The sequence below is a fragment of the Vulpes lagopus genome, chromosome 12 (assembly GCF_018345385.1).
Source record: "Vulpes lagopus strain Blue_001 chromosome 12, ASM1834538v1, whole genome shotgun sequence".
Taxonomy (NCBI): Eukaryota; Metazoa; Chordata; class Mammalia; order Carnivora; family Canidae; genus Vulpes; species Vulpes lagopus.
Window position 1 is genome coordinate 48,383,251 of NC_054835.1, and position 14,686 is coordinate 48,397,936.

The 14,686-nt window shown below is 41.8% G+C and overlaps 1 protein-coding gene across 1 annotated transcript in view; it reads left to right on the forward strand.

Annotated features, from left to right (window-relative positions):
• Nucleotides 1–5,675: 5,675 nt before the first annotated feature.
• Nucleotides 5,676–14,686, forward strand: part of CEP112 (centrosomal protein 112) — a 398,072-nt gene continuing 389,061 nt past the window's right edge. The window contains exons 1-2 of the mRNA XM_041725032.1: nt 5,676–6,300; nt 13,010–13,123. Of these exons, the coding sequence (XP_041580966.1) occupies nt 13,018–13,123 (106 nt within the window). The 5' untranslated portion in view covers nt 5,676–6,300; nt 13,010–13,017. The remainder of the gene's footprint in view (nt 6,301–13,009; nt 13,124–14,686) is intronic.

Genomic DNA, 14,686 nt, shown 5'->3' on the forward strand with positions numbered 1-14,686 from the left:
TCATAATTCTGTTTCTGCTCTCTACATGCTGCATCTGTTTTTGTCTTACAATTTATATTTTGTGACCTGTAAATAGGAAGTTCTGAATCATTTCCTATCCAATTTAAGGAATTTAGTGGCTGCAGGATTATTTTGATATCTACCTCTAATGTGTTTACGTAATAGTAATCATTCTAGGTATTTACGAATTGCTTTCCATTTAGATAGAAGAGAGTCATTCATTTATTTCATTCTAATGATACAGAGTATCTTGATAATGCGAAATGGTGAATCAACTAAAATTTGATTAGTTAGAATATCAGCCCATGCTAAGTAATATGTACAGAGCCATTGCTGGTTTCAAAGCGAGAAATCAAAATATGGAAGTTAGGTATACATGTCAAAGTCTAGAAAAATGGACAAAGGGCTAAAGAGATTCTTTGCAAATGAATAAAAGGAAAAAAATGAACAGAGATTTAAAAATATTTCAATGTTTCTAATAGTGGAAAATGCAAATTAAAGATGACTGTTTTTATATACAGTTAGCACAGATTAGAAAAATTGTTAATGTGAGACAGCCACTCTCAGGGATGATTGGGTGGGATGGCAAATTTGCAAAACACTTCTAGAAAGCAATTTGACAGTCCTGATCAAAAGCCTTAACTTTTTTTTGTTTATTTTAAGATTTTATTTATTTATTCATGAGAGACACAGAGGGAGAGGCAGAGGCACAGGCAGAGGAAGAAGCAGGCTCCATGCTGGGAGCCTGACGCAGGACCTGATCCCAGGACTCCAGGATCACATCCGGGGCTGAAGGCAGTGTCAAACTGCTGAGCCACCGGGGCTTTAATTGCTTCACCTAGAGAATCACTGTCCACACTTGATTCATATTCTTACCAGTTGTTTTCCTTTCTTTGTGTGTCTGGCAAGTATGTGAGATGGAATAATGATATTTTGTAACTCACTGCTGGTATTTATTAGTACAGACTTAAACTTTTGGTATGGATCTTTAGGGCAATTAAGGTATCAAAAGAATGCCTTTAGGAAATATGTAAATTTTATGTGTATATAGCTTAAAGTTAAGAGATGTAAGTTACTGTAATCAGGTTTACATTTGACTTTATAAAACAGGAAACTCAAATGACGGTGGCTTCAACGAAATAAAGGTAACCTCCCGGTCTGTGCTTCAGTTACTATGATTTTATAGAGCCAGAGTTTAAAATATAGAGTTCATCAGATTTAATACAACAAAATCCAGGCCTAGTTCAAACTAGGTATGAAAAATTATTATCTTTCTAATTAGCAATAGGTCACATTTCCCCATGTTTTATGTAGGGAATATGAATTCACATGGTTCAGTATTATCTAGGCTAATTTCTCAGTTTAAGTTTATATTTTGAAAAGAAACAGATTGCTTGCGACGTGAGAATTATAGCATAATCATCTTCCCACACAAGAAATAAAAACAATTTGTATTTTACAGAATGTCATGTTTTTACTATCATGCTCATACTCTATTATCAACTGTATTACCATTGGATTTTTAAAAATTGAGGTAAAATGTTACTTGGTTTTGAAACATCTTTCATTTAAGTTGTTTGTAGCTGATAGGAAACAATATATATTTTTTGAAACAGTATTTTCAATGGGAGTAATGTTTCAATTTCAATACCTTTTTAAAGGCAAAGATAAAACAAGATTGAGTATATACTTTCATTTCCTGACTATAATCACTATATAGTGTTTGCTTTATCTTCCTTCTCTTCCCATAATATATTATTGATATACCTTTTAAAGCAGGTCACATAATCTGACTCCAAATGTGGTTATCTGTTTTTTTTTTTTTTAATCTGGTGTTTGTCTTATCATCTCCTACTATATTTTAAATTTTTGGAGGGCAGAAACTCATCTTTGTTCCCAACAACTCCTGAGGCTTTGATGTAGTTGGAACCATTTGTGCTAACTCCTCAGCCTTCTTCTCTGAGAAAGGAATCCCAATCCTTGTCCTTTAGCACAAAATTGAGCTAATAAAGTCATGTTTATAGAGTGGGATGCCCAATCTCCTGACCATACCCGATCTGATTAAGTGTGCTCTCACTGGATTCAAATTAGACCAATCAGATGCACTCTCCCAGAAAGAAATGTGAATCCAGACAAGTTAGTCTCCTTGGTCTTTTGAATGGAAGCTTTGTAAAGTAGGAAGTTAAGGGTGGTCCTATTCTACCACAGGTGCGGAGAAAAGCACAAAAGACCAATCTGTCTTCATTCTTTGATTCAATAAACATTTATGGATCATCTCTAAGTGGTAGGTACTCTGCAAGGTGCTGGGTCTACTGTGGTAAACACGGCACATATGGTCCCTGTCCTTATGGAGCCTACAAACATTTGAAAAAGATTGTTAATATTAGTTAATAATTGATAATAAATTTTGATAAATGCAATGGACGAAAGGTACAGGGGTTTTGAAAGAGAATAAAGGGTGGTTTAAGAATCTATGAAGGCCTCGCTAAGCGACATTTAAGAGCAAAGTGTTAGAACATTCCTGGTAGAGGAAACATTCCTTGAAGATACATACTAAAGGTTCAATGGCACCTAGTAGCATTCAATAAATCTATTTTGAGCTGAAAAATTATTATGCTTGATAAGGTAACTAGACACAAAAGTCCTGTTTCTTAATTGGTTGCCATAGGTGTTTAGCCATAAAAAGTTTATGTGAAACTGTATTTTTCAGGCCATATAAACTTGGGGCTATTACTACAACAGTCACAAAAGAGTATTTATCTGGCTTTACCCTTCAGGTCCCTGAATGGACTCTGATTCTGGCCACTTCTTCCTGAATATTAATGAGGTCTCCAGGGTGGGTCTCACATGTGCTCTGTATCCTACTAAACTACCATACGCTGTGCAGCATTTATTTTTCTCTTAGTGTGTGTAGCTGTGAGGATGCTGTTATTCTCACTTCTTATCTCTGATGCTTGATGAAAGCATCGCTGCTGCTGCTACTTTTCATTGAGGCCTGCTCTGACGTTGTTGGCGCCCACTGCTAGGGGCAATGTTGTCTGTACTATGTGCTACCTTGAGAAACTATGTTCACAAATGCCAGTTATGGCTTCTGTTCTCAATGTTTAAATGGGTATAAAATCCAAACACAGGCGTTCTTAACCTAAGCTGTATGGATGAGCTTCAGAAATTTTGGAAACCCTTTGATTGGTATGCACATTTTGGGGCATGTGAGCATTTGATGGTGGAGGAGTAAGGGAGGAGGGTTTTAAGTTTTTAAGATTTTTGGACATTCCTTACCTCTAAAGATTAGGAATCTTTTTTTTTTTTTTTTTTTTTTTTTACAAGAGGAGGAGAACTGGAAGCCATTCTATGGCTAGCACTATGCTTTATGGAGAACTGCCTTCCCCTTCAATGTTTGTATCATCATTGAACCAGATCTGCTCACCATCTTGTAGGATGAGTTATTTCCTAGGGGTTCCTTGGTTCTCATGTAAGGAGATTCTTTACATTTTCCACCAGACCTCACAATATGATGTATAGGCTTGAATCCTAAAGTGAACACAGCTCAGTCTCAAACTGGTATCCCAGCTACATACTTATAACATAAATAACAATCAAAACCTCCCCGCATAACAATATTTTTGTTTGCATAAATATATGTATGTATGTTTACATACATTTGGCCCTTGAACAACATGGGGATTAGGGTGGCTGAACCCCTGAACAGTTGATTGTATGTATGATTTTTGACTCTCCCAAAACTTTACTAATGGCCAACTGTTGACTGGAAGCCTCACTGACAAAAGAGTCAATTAACACATATTTTGTATGTTATACTGCCATATACTGTATTCTTACAATAAAGTAAGCCAGAGAAAAGAAAATCATAAGGAAGGGGAAAGAAGGGGAGCCCTGGTGGTGCAGTGGTTTAGTGCCGCCTGCAGGCTGGGGTGTGATCCTGGAGACCTGGGATTGAGTCCCACATCGGGCTCCCTGTATGGAGCCTGCTTCTCCCTCTGCCTGTGTCTCTGCCTCTCTCTCTCTCTCTCTCTCTCTCTCTCGCTCTGTGTCTCTCATGAATAAATAAAAAATAAAATCTTAAAAAAAAAAAACTTTAACTCCTCCCCCCCATCTGAAAAAAAAAAGGAAGGGGAAAGAAAATAACAGGACTATACTACTGTATTTATGGAAAAAAATTGGTGTATAAGTGGACTCATACAATTCCAACCCATTTTGTTCAAGGGTCAACTGTCTATACTTTTTAATTTTTATTTATTTAAAAAGATTTTATTTATTCATGAGAGACACAGAGAAACAGAGACATAGACAGAGGGGGAAACAGGCTCCCTGTGGGGAGCCCGATGCAGGACTTCATCCCAGGACCCAGGGATCATGACCTGAGCCAAAGGCAGATAGATGCTCACCCACTGAGCCATCCAGGTGCCCCCGTATAAACTTTTTTAAATGAAAAAATGACAGTCTTTTATTTATTTATTTATTTATTTATTTATTTATTTATTTATTTATTATTTATGCTAAACCGCTGCGCCACCCAGGGATCCCAGTCTTCTAGTTTTTAAAAGTGGAAAGGGAGATTTTCATATCTTCTTACTTGAGTAAGTAATTAATTAGTACTCTACTTAATACTCTACTTAATACTTAATAGTCTTGATACTCATTTAGAGAAAATAGTTTAAGAAGTTTACTTTCTTAAGTTTTTTACTTATTTTTTATTTGTAACCATATTTTTCTCTGCAGTTATTTCCTCTCAGATGAACCTGACTTTGGTATATTTTTTCCCTTGATCTTTTTTTCATCTTCCACTTTTTTTTTTTTGCTTATGCTTACTTAGACATCAAATGTTGAAAATTCATTTCATGTTCTCCATTTAATGTGGTTATATATTTTGAAGATCTTCACTGAGGGGTCAAATTCCTGCAATTAATTGCTTGCATGGGTTTTGCATCCCTGAATCTTAGTGCAAATGATCCGGATTAATGATCATTCTTTAGCTACAAACATGTTCAAATATGCTTTGGAAGGCTAATTTCTAAGAGCGTTTCATCTCATTACCTTCTTTTAGCCTTCATAATTTGTCATGGAAACAATGAAGAACTGTTGGTGCTTATTTCCGGTGGGGTGGGTTTGAAAAAGCACCTTGGAGAGAATACGACTTCCCTTTGGAAGCTTGAAAATAACTAGTTACAAACGAATGAATCTTCTATTTTCTTTATGGAAAACTGAAAAGCTGCGTCAAGCTGTGCTTATGTTAGATTTGGCATCACGCTGAGTGCATTGCAGAGATACTGCAGAAGGATTCCTGTTGTGAAATTAGATGAAAAACAGTGGTAAACGGAATTTCATTTAAGTCAGTGTTTTTACAATTTAAATGTTGTCTCTGCCTTCCATTTAAATAAATATACTTCAGAGCTTTTCCAGAAATGGAATAGAAGACCAAAGAAAGCCACAACAGAGCAACGCAGACATGGGGACTGCCATTGGGGTGGTTGAGACTTCCTGGGAGTAGCAAAATTACGTTTTCCACTTGATCTTGCTATTATGGTTTTTTTTTTTTTTTGATCTTGCTATTCTAACACAGAATTGGCAAACACAAAACCTTTTATTTTATTTCAGCATCTTCAGACAGAATTTGGGGGGTCCAGTTTCTCCAAACCTCGGATAGTTCTGAATGCAAAAAAAAGAAAAAAAGAAAAAAGAAAAGAAAAAAGCAAACTACTGTGCATGTTTCCTGTTTAATCCGACCTCAGGCACCTCTGGGTGTTGAGCTACCAGGCAGTAAATTCTCACTTCTGCAGCCTCGGCGACGTCTGTCCAAAGGCGCACCCCTTCTTGTGAACACCCTCCAGCGATCCCGTCTTCCTTACCCTGCACCTGTTTCTCCTCCACGACCCCTAACGCGGTCACCAGCGAGATGCCCCAGGGCAGCAGCGCGCACCCCGCGCCCCGGTTACCCCGGGAACCTCCGCCTGGGACCCGCCCACGTGCCGTCGTCAAGCAGCCCCGCCGTCCTGGAAGGCGGCGCGACGACCCGGAGCGTCGCCATGGCAACGCTCCCGCGACCGGCAGCGCGAGGACACGGGGACGGAAGTCCCGCCTCCGGAGGGCCGGGAGCGTCGCCCTGGCAACGGCGCCGCGCGCGCCGGCCGCGACCGGAGGGGTGGGAAAGGGGGCGGGGAATGCGGGCGCGGAAGTCCCCGCCCCCGGGCTGCCTGGGCGGCGGCGGCGGCGGCCCGCAAGGATTTGAAACCGTTTCTCGGCGGCGGCGGCGGCGGAGGCGGACGACCGGAAAGCTTGCATGTAGGGGCGTCAGGTTCTCGGTTTCCCGAATTCCCCTGCCCCGCCCCTGCCCCCCCGGGTTCTCGAGTGGAATTTTGCGCGGGGGGCCGGGGGCCCGTTCGAGGAGGGGCGTCGCTTCGCAGGCCCCGGGCCCGTTCGCCAGGCCTGTGGGGCGCGCGCGCGGCTCGGGGATGGAGGCGGGGGAGGGGGAGGGGAGGGGAGGGGGGACGGGCTGCGAGCCGACGGCGCCGCTTCCACTTGCGGAGGGAAATCCAGGCTGGGAAAGTTCCGGGCAAAGTTTTCCAAGCGGCTGGAGCTGGTCCGCAGGACGGGGTCCCGGGGTCCGGGCGCGGGGGCAGGGAGGCGGCCGCGGCCTCCGGGGCTCGCAGCCCCCCTCCCCGCTCCCCTGCCTCCCGCTCCCCTGCGTCCGGCTCCCGCGGGGCAGCTCAGCTCCTCCCAGGGCGGGCTGGGCGCCCCGCGCTCGGGAAGGCCTGGCCCGGCGTGCTCCGAGCCCCACGCTTCAGGACGACCACGCAGGTCCAGACCCACAGCTTTCATCCTCCTCCTCGCGTGGCTGTCTTACCCTTTGTTCTTTAGACGTGGGCGTAAAGATAAGGTAGAAGAGGCGAGCGGAATGGCAGGAGCATCTGCGCAGTGGTGCGGCCGCAGCCCGGAGCGCGCGGTATCGAGGCCCAGCTGCCACTTTGCGTGGGGCTGACTCCCGGGGCAGCAGCAGCTCCTTAACCCCGCGGAGCCTCGGCTTCCCCCTCTGGGAAATGGGCATGAAACAGTGCCCGTCCTCCCGGGGTGATGATGCCGCCCGGGACAAGTTTGTAAAGCACACAGCACGCTCCTGGCACCATCAGGGAAAGCAAGCCCCAGTCACTCCCTCTGCTGACTGTCCGAACATCACGTGCACCTGCAAAACTTGCTGATTTACCAAGGGGACGTATTTCAAGTTTTCTGGAATGACTCCTGCAACATTGATTTATTTATTTATTTATTTATTTATTTATTTTTTGCTGCTTTCAGGAATATGTTTATCGTGTTGGACAGAGGGCGTGAGAGATGCGTATCCTTCGTTCCGCAGCGTGGCTGCTTTTCTTCCAAGGCCTTACGATCATTGAGGCTTGCTTCTACTTTGCTGACTCCTAGGGCACCTAAGCACTTTGAGGAGGTCTAAGCCCATTTGATAGGTGTCCACGTATAATTAGTTTTTTTTTTTTCCTATTTATTCATGAGAGACACACACAGAGAAGCAGAGACACAGGCAGAGGGAGAAGCAGGCTCCATGCAGGGAGCCTGATGTGGGACTTGATCCTGGTTCTCTAGGATCAGGCCCTGGGCTGAAGGCGGCGCTAAACCTCTGAGCCACCCAGGCTGCCCTGTTTTGTTTTGTTTTGTTGTGTTTTGTTTTTAAAGATAATGCTAGTGAGTTAAATGAAAGACATGATCAAATCTAGATTATAAGCAAGAGTCACCCAGTTGACTTCTCTTTTTGCTTGTGAAGTAATTTATGTGACTAGTATAGGTACATGCCTAAGGCAAACATACAGCTTTAGGTAGTCCTAAAACTTTTTGATTCGTTGGAACTTAGTAGATACAGTTTGTTTATAAGATGTAATTTGTGTAGCAAGAATTCTTTGAAGGTTTGAAATGGTACCTCAGTTTTTTTCCTTTTTGCATTTCTTAATTTTTTTGGAGAATAAATAAGGGATAAAGAGATGCAGATTTTTAGCGTTTACCCAATGTCACATAGACCCTTTATTGTGTTTTAAAAAACTGTACTCCAGTATTGTAAGTTCTGATAGCAATTCCAATTGCCTTTCTACTTTTCAAAGTATGTCTTTATTGGAGATATTGCTGACGTATATGTAAATAGCCAAGAGGTCGGGTATAATGGATCTGAGAGCGTGGGATTTCAGAATTTTAATCTGAGCTTTGTGCTTAATTTCATGACTTTGGGGGAGTCTTTATTGAGTTTTATTTTTCTCTAACATTAAACGTTAACCTTTCTTGCGTGTGTCAAGGGATTTATTGTGAATTAGTGATCATTAGAAATCTTTTTGCTTTAGCTTTATCTATTGATGCTCTTAGGTGAATGAATAGATGGGCAGGATGCGCTGTTTAAGCCTGGGAATATACTCCTAGGCTAGAGCTATGCTTAAAATTCTGAGTTTGGGAGTTTCCAGTTGTCTGTTCATCCATTTGAATAGTTGCTTTTCAGCTTTATGATCTAATATCCTATAGTGGTATCATAGTCTTCTGTTACCAAGTACATAACAGGTGTAATTATATAGGAATGCAGTTAGTTATTGTAGGAAGGCAAAACAACCAACCAAACACCCCCAACCCAACTAACCAATCAGAAAATGCATTTAAATAACATTTACTTTTTTTGTAAGATTTTATTTATTTATTCATGAGAGACACAGGGAGAGAGAGAGAGAGAGGCAGAGACACAGGCAGAGAGAGAGGCAGAGGGAGTTAGCAGGCTCCATGCAGGGAGCCCGACGTGGGACTCAATCCCGGGTCTCCAGGATCATGCCCTGGGCTGAGGGCGGCGCTAAACCACTGAGCCACCCGGGCTGCCCTAAATAACATTTACTTTAATCAAGTCTTAAATTTGACAATATGTTTCTTCTATTGTGATGCAGAAGGTAGGATGGCCCGTTTTGGTAAATCGAATTAAGGCCATATAATATTTCTATTCTTGAAGATCTGTTTGGTACTTAGAATCTTCTAAGCGTTATTAGTCTTGTTAAAGTGGGACATTTTCGCCTTTGGTTAGCATTTGTTCTTTGTACGAGTTCTTTAGCTTCTAATAACGTGCCACGTAAAGTACCAGATACGTCTAAGATGTGTGAGTCATGGGCCCTGCTTTCCAGGAACATCTCACAGATGGTGGAAGGCATGTAAATAATACACAGATATGTACAAAGAATAATAGCATAGTGAAGGCTGCCCCACAGATGTGAGCAGTGCACACTGAGAATGGAACTTAAGAGTCTTGACCAAACTGGGCAGGCTTTTCTCTGAAGTGCCGTTTAAGTTGTATTTACCTGACTGTAGGCAGAGGGAACTGCTTGAGGAGAGGATGTGGGGTCGTGTAAAGGCTTGGAGTGTGGCAAGAATGGCACGGAGGTCATTGGCTGGGAAGTGGCCCTTGGCAGGTGGACATGTTGGGCAGCATGGATGTAGTGAGAGGTGAGAGATGGGTTCACTTGTAGGCCTAACTTTGGCTTTAGATAGTATCTTATAGTAGGTAGTCAAGAGAGATTTTTGTTTCGAGAGGGATATACTTAGCTTTGCACCTAGGGAACTTACTCTGGTACCAGTGGCTGGAGTAGGAAAAGCAGACAGAGGGGAGGCCTGCTGTTTCAGGAGGGCTGGGAGTAGTGGGAAGGGCTCTCTCTGACACAGGGGCAGCAAGAAGAGAGACACAGGCAGGTTTGGAGACATTTCTGAGTACTTGTTGACTTACTGGCTTGAGGGGAATTAGAGGATGGAACCTGTGGAGGGGCTGGAGGCAGAGGGGATGCAAAGTGTGAACCTGTGAGGAGGTAACTGATAGGTGATAGAAATAATGGCACTAGAGAGGAGAGTTAGCGCTTAGGATACAGAAGCAGGGGGTCCCTGGGTGGCTCAGCGGTTTAGCGCCTGCCTTTGGCCCAGGGCGCGATCCTGAAGTCCCAGGATCGAGTCCCACGTCGGGCTCCCGGCATGGAGCCTGCTTCTCCCTCTGCCTGTGTGTCTCTGCCTCTCTCTCTCTATGTCTATCATGAATAAATAAATAAAATCTTAAAAAAAAAAAAAAGGATACAGAAGCAAAGGAGGCAAGGAGGTGTTCTCCTAGAGGAAAGTTCAGAGGTGTAGGGAAGGGCATTTTGAGGTGTCACCACTTGACTCTTATTTTTCCCATGAAGAGGGGGTAAGTTTTTTTTTTAAGATTTATTTTTATTTATTTATGATAGACATATATATAGAGAGAGGCAGAGACACAGGCAGAGGGAGAAGCGGGCTCCACGCCGGGAGCCCGATGCGGGACTTGATCCCGGGACCCCAGGACCGCGCCCTGGGCCAAAGGCAGACGCGCAACTGCCGAGCCACCCAGGGATTCCCGGGGGTAAGATTTTTTAAAATTGAGAGTGAGGGAAGGCAGGAGCAGTTTGAGGGGCTCTAAGATGTCTGATAAAAGCTCAAAAGCTGCTTCTTGGAGGAGGAAATAGTGAAAGACATCCGAGGATTCGGGTAAGGTGGGAAGCTGACTACAGGCAATGCCATTTTTCTCCAGCAGACCCTTAGTGAAGGGGTGAAGGAGGGCATCGGAGGAGTTCAGGCTTGCTGAGAGAAGCGGAGGATGAGAGGGAGTTTAAGAGGATAAAGGCTATGATCAGATAAAAGGGATTTGGGAAGGTAATGGTGATGGGAATGGGGAGAATGAGGTCTGGTCAGATGTTTAGGGCCTCCTAAGACAAGAGTTCTGGGTTGAGGTTGGAAGAGCAGTAGCTGGGAAGCGGCAGGATGGGTTGCAGTCACTGGTTTCCTTCCTGGCCGAGGCCAAGGGGAGGGTGAAAGACCCCAGAGAGTGGGTACCATGTTTCTGAGAGGGAATGGGTTCACGTCTAGCAACTGGGAGGGAAGTCATGGCAACTGGCAAGAGCTATGGTTTACTTGCAGAGACAGGTAGACCTTTCTAGAAGGAGATTGTTGGTAGTAAGAGGGAGGACACTGTGGTCAGCATTAGAAGCTGGTTTAGCAGGAGGAGGGCAGTCTGTGGAGACAGCTTATGAGGCAGGACAAATTTTTTTCCAACCTGTAATTTGTAAACGAATAAATGACAAATTGGGGACTATACGTAGTGTAGAGGTAGTCCATATCCCTTCCAAGACCTTTCTTATAATTTAAGGGAACATGTTGAGTGTGGATATTTTTAACTTAAGGAATTTTGTCAAAACCTACTGATTTTGGGGATTCACTTTCTTATAGGTAGTGTGTTTCTTGCTAATTACGAAGAAATGCAAGGACTAATCTTTTTAGTTTTTTGAGGGGAATTAAAAATTTTGGATTTACATACAGTTAAAAAAATCACTTTTTGGTATACAATTTGATGAACTTTTACACATACATAGAATAGGGTCTTATAACCTGCTCTAAAAACAGTATGCAGAATAATTTCCAGCACCCCAGCTGCTTTCCCCATGCCTCTGCTTTGTGTTCAGATTCTTCTTCCCCCACCTGCCGACCCCTGTGGACCACTGATCTGTTCTCTGTACTCATACTGTTTGCCTTTTCTAGAATGTCATACAAATGGATTTGTACAGTATAGCCCTTTGAGAATGGTTTCCACAACTCAGCGAAATACACTTAGAGTTTATCCCTGCCATGTATGTCAGTTCATTGTTTTCTCTTGCAGAGCACTCCTTCATTGTGTGCATACACCAGAGTTTGTTTATCTGTTCCCCAGGTGAGGGACATTTGTTTTGTTTCCTGTGTTTGGTGATTAACCAAGAAAAAAGCGGCTACGGGTCTTAAATTCAGGTCTTTTTTGCATGATTATAGACTTTGTTTCCCTAGAGTTAATACCTAAGAGTGGGGTTTCTGGATCATATAATAAGGGTATGTTGGACTGTGGAAGAAACTGCTTAATTGTTTTTCAAGGTGGCTGCGCCATTTTGCATTCCTGCCAGCAGTTCATGAGAGTTCTGTGGTTCTGTGTTCCCATCAGCATTTGGTATTGTTTATTTGGTATTTTTAATTTTAGCTGTCCTAATAGGTATGTACTGAGATCTTGTGATTGTAATTTGGAGTTCTCTAATGATTAATGACATTGAGCATCTTTTCATGTGTTCAGTTGTTATTTGTATTTTCTTTGGCAAAGGGACTTTTTTTTGGCTATGTATTTTTTTTGTGGTTTTCTTATGGTTGAATTTTGAGAGTTCTTTACAGGTTCTTGATATAAATCCTTTATGAGATATATGACTTACAAATATTTCCTCCCAGTCTGTGGCTTATCTTTTCAATCCCTTAATGGAGTCCTTTGCAGAGCATTTTTTTTTTTATTTTGGTGAAGTCCAATATAATAATTTTTCTTTTATGGGAAGTACTTCTGGTGTCATATCTGAGAAATCCTGTCTAATCCAAGGTCATAGAGATTCTCTCCTATCTTTTCTTCTAAGTGTATTATAGTTTTACATTATATACTTACGTCTATGATTTATTTTGAGTTGATTTTTGCATACACTATAAGGTTTAGGTTGACGTTTGTTTATTTATTTTCCATTTGGAAGTCCAATTGTTACAGTGTCTGTTTTGTAAAACCTATAATTTCTCCATGAATTGCACCTTTGTCAAATACCAGCTGTCCATACTTGCATCAATTTCTGAACTCTAGTCTGCTTCATGAGTCTGTGTGTCTTATCCTCTCACCAATACCACATTGTCTTGATTACATAGCTTGATAGCACATCTTAAGATCAGGTAATTGAATTCTTTTTTCAGAATTGTTTTTGCTATTCTAGTTCCTTTACATTTTTATGTAAATTTTAAAACCAGCTTGTGCATGTCTACAAAGAATACTGCTGGAATTTTGACTAGAATTGTATCTATACATTAGTTTGGGGATATTTAACACTATTTAGCTCTAATGAGTTTTTCTTGATCTCTTTCATTAGAGTTGTGTAGTTATCAGCAGACAGATCTTAATATTTTAATTTTAAATCTTTTATAGGCTGAATTATGGAAATAGGAAGTGAAGAAGAAAAATGGGAGAAGCTGGACGCAGAATTTGATCACTTTGTGGTAGATATGAAGCCCTTTGTTCTAAAATTATCCCATAGGTCAGGTAAGATTATGATCGTAAACTAGATTCTTAAGAATAATTTTTTTCTTTATATTACTTTTTCAAACCAATGAACTATCACAATGAAAAGAAAGCTAAGGGACACCTGAGTGGCTCAGTGGTTGAGCATCTGCCTTAGGTTCAGGGCATGATCCTGGTCATGGAATCGAGTCCCACATTGGGCTCCTTGTGAGGAGCCTGCTTCTCTCTCTACCTGAGTCTCTGCCTCTCTCTGTCTCTCTCATGAATAAATAAATAACATCTTTAAACAAAAAAAAAAGAAAAAGCTAAATTTATTTAAGTTAAAGATTTATTTATTTTAGAGAGAAAGGGCGTGTGTGTGTGTGTGTGTGTGTGTGTGTGTGGCGGGAGGGGGAGAGGGAGAGAGAGAATCTTAAGACTTCCCACTGAACCCACAGCCAGACACAAGGCTCAGTCTCACAATCCTGAGATCATGACCTGAGTTGAAACCAAGAGTTGGATGCTCAACTGATTGAGCCACCCAGGCATCCCAAAAAGCTAAATTTCTTTAATCATAGTTTCATCTTAAGCTGATGTAGGATTGTTTGCTTTAAGCTATTCAACGGTTGGTAGAAATTTAGTGATAATATCCTAGTAAACTGTGGAAAGATCTTCCTATGATACCATTTTCAGACATCATGAGCTTAAAGCCTGTGGATCTCTAGAGTTAGCTACAACTGTTTCTTCCTGCATCTTTTTTCTCCCTGAAATGCTTCCTCTTATAGGAGCCTACTGTCTATCTTTTTTTCTGACAATTTTATTTAACAAAGCAGAAAAATATCTATTGCTCTCATATGCTTATTGGTTGACTGAATGAAATCAGTTGTGAATGAGTTTTTGTTGCTATCTTGTCTGCAATTCCTGGCCTGTTTTCTCTAATTATGGGATGAGGGTCTTTGTATCAAGTCAAAGACTTGTCAGATAATTTAAGGCATCAGAGAATACTTGGAGTGAGTTTAGGGGGCCAGGATGATTCTCTAAACTGTAGTAGGATGTGAAGGTAAATCTGATTTGGTAGTGGGGAGTAGGGCCAAGAAACTCTGGCTTTTATCCAAGTTTTGTCCAAGTTCCCTATTTCCCTAAGGTCTCTAAGTGAACTCCGTATTCAAAATAAGGCAGCAACTCAATATTAGATATTTGTTCCAGGGAGCTACACTGGGAGAAGAGGGTATAGTGTATCAGTTACGCATTTTGTGGCCACCCATTGTTGCAGGGCTGCAGCCTTTTCTCGCAGGATGGCTTGGCATGGTCTTCCTTCCAAGCTTCTTTTCCTACCCTCTTCTCTTGCCTCATCAGACTGTAACCTTCTCTTTCTCCCTCTGCTAGTCTTCAAAGATGCATATTTCACATCCTGTGGCTCATTCATGATTTGTATTGTTTGTATATTATTTGATTAATTGTATTTCTATTTAATGATATCTATACTGTGTTCTTTTCTGATATTCACTTTCTTTATCTTTTGTCTTAGATCTGCTGATTAGGACAAATTTGCTTTAAAGTCTTCCATTATAAATGTATTTGTAATAAAACTATTCTCATATTTCA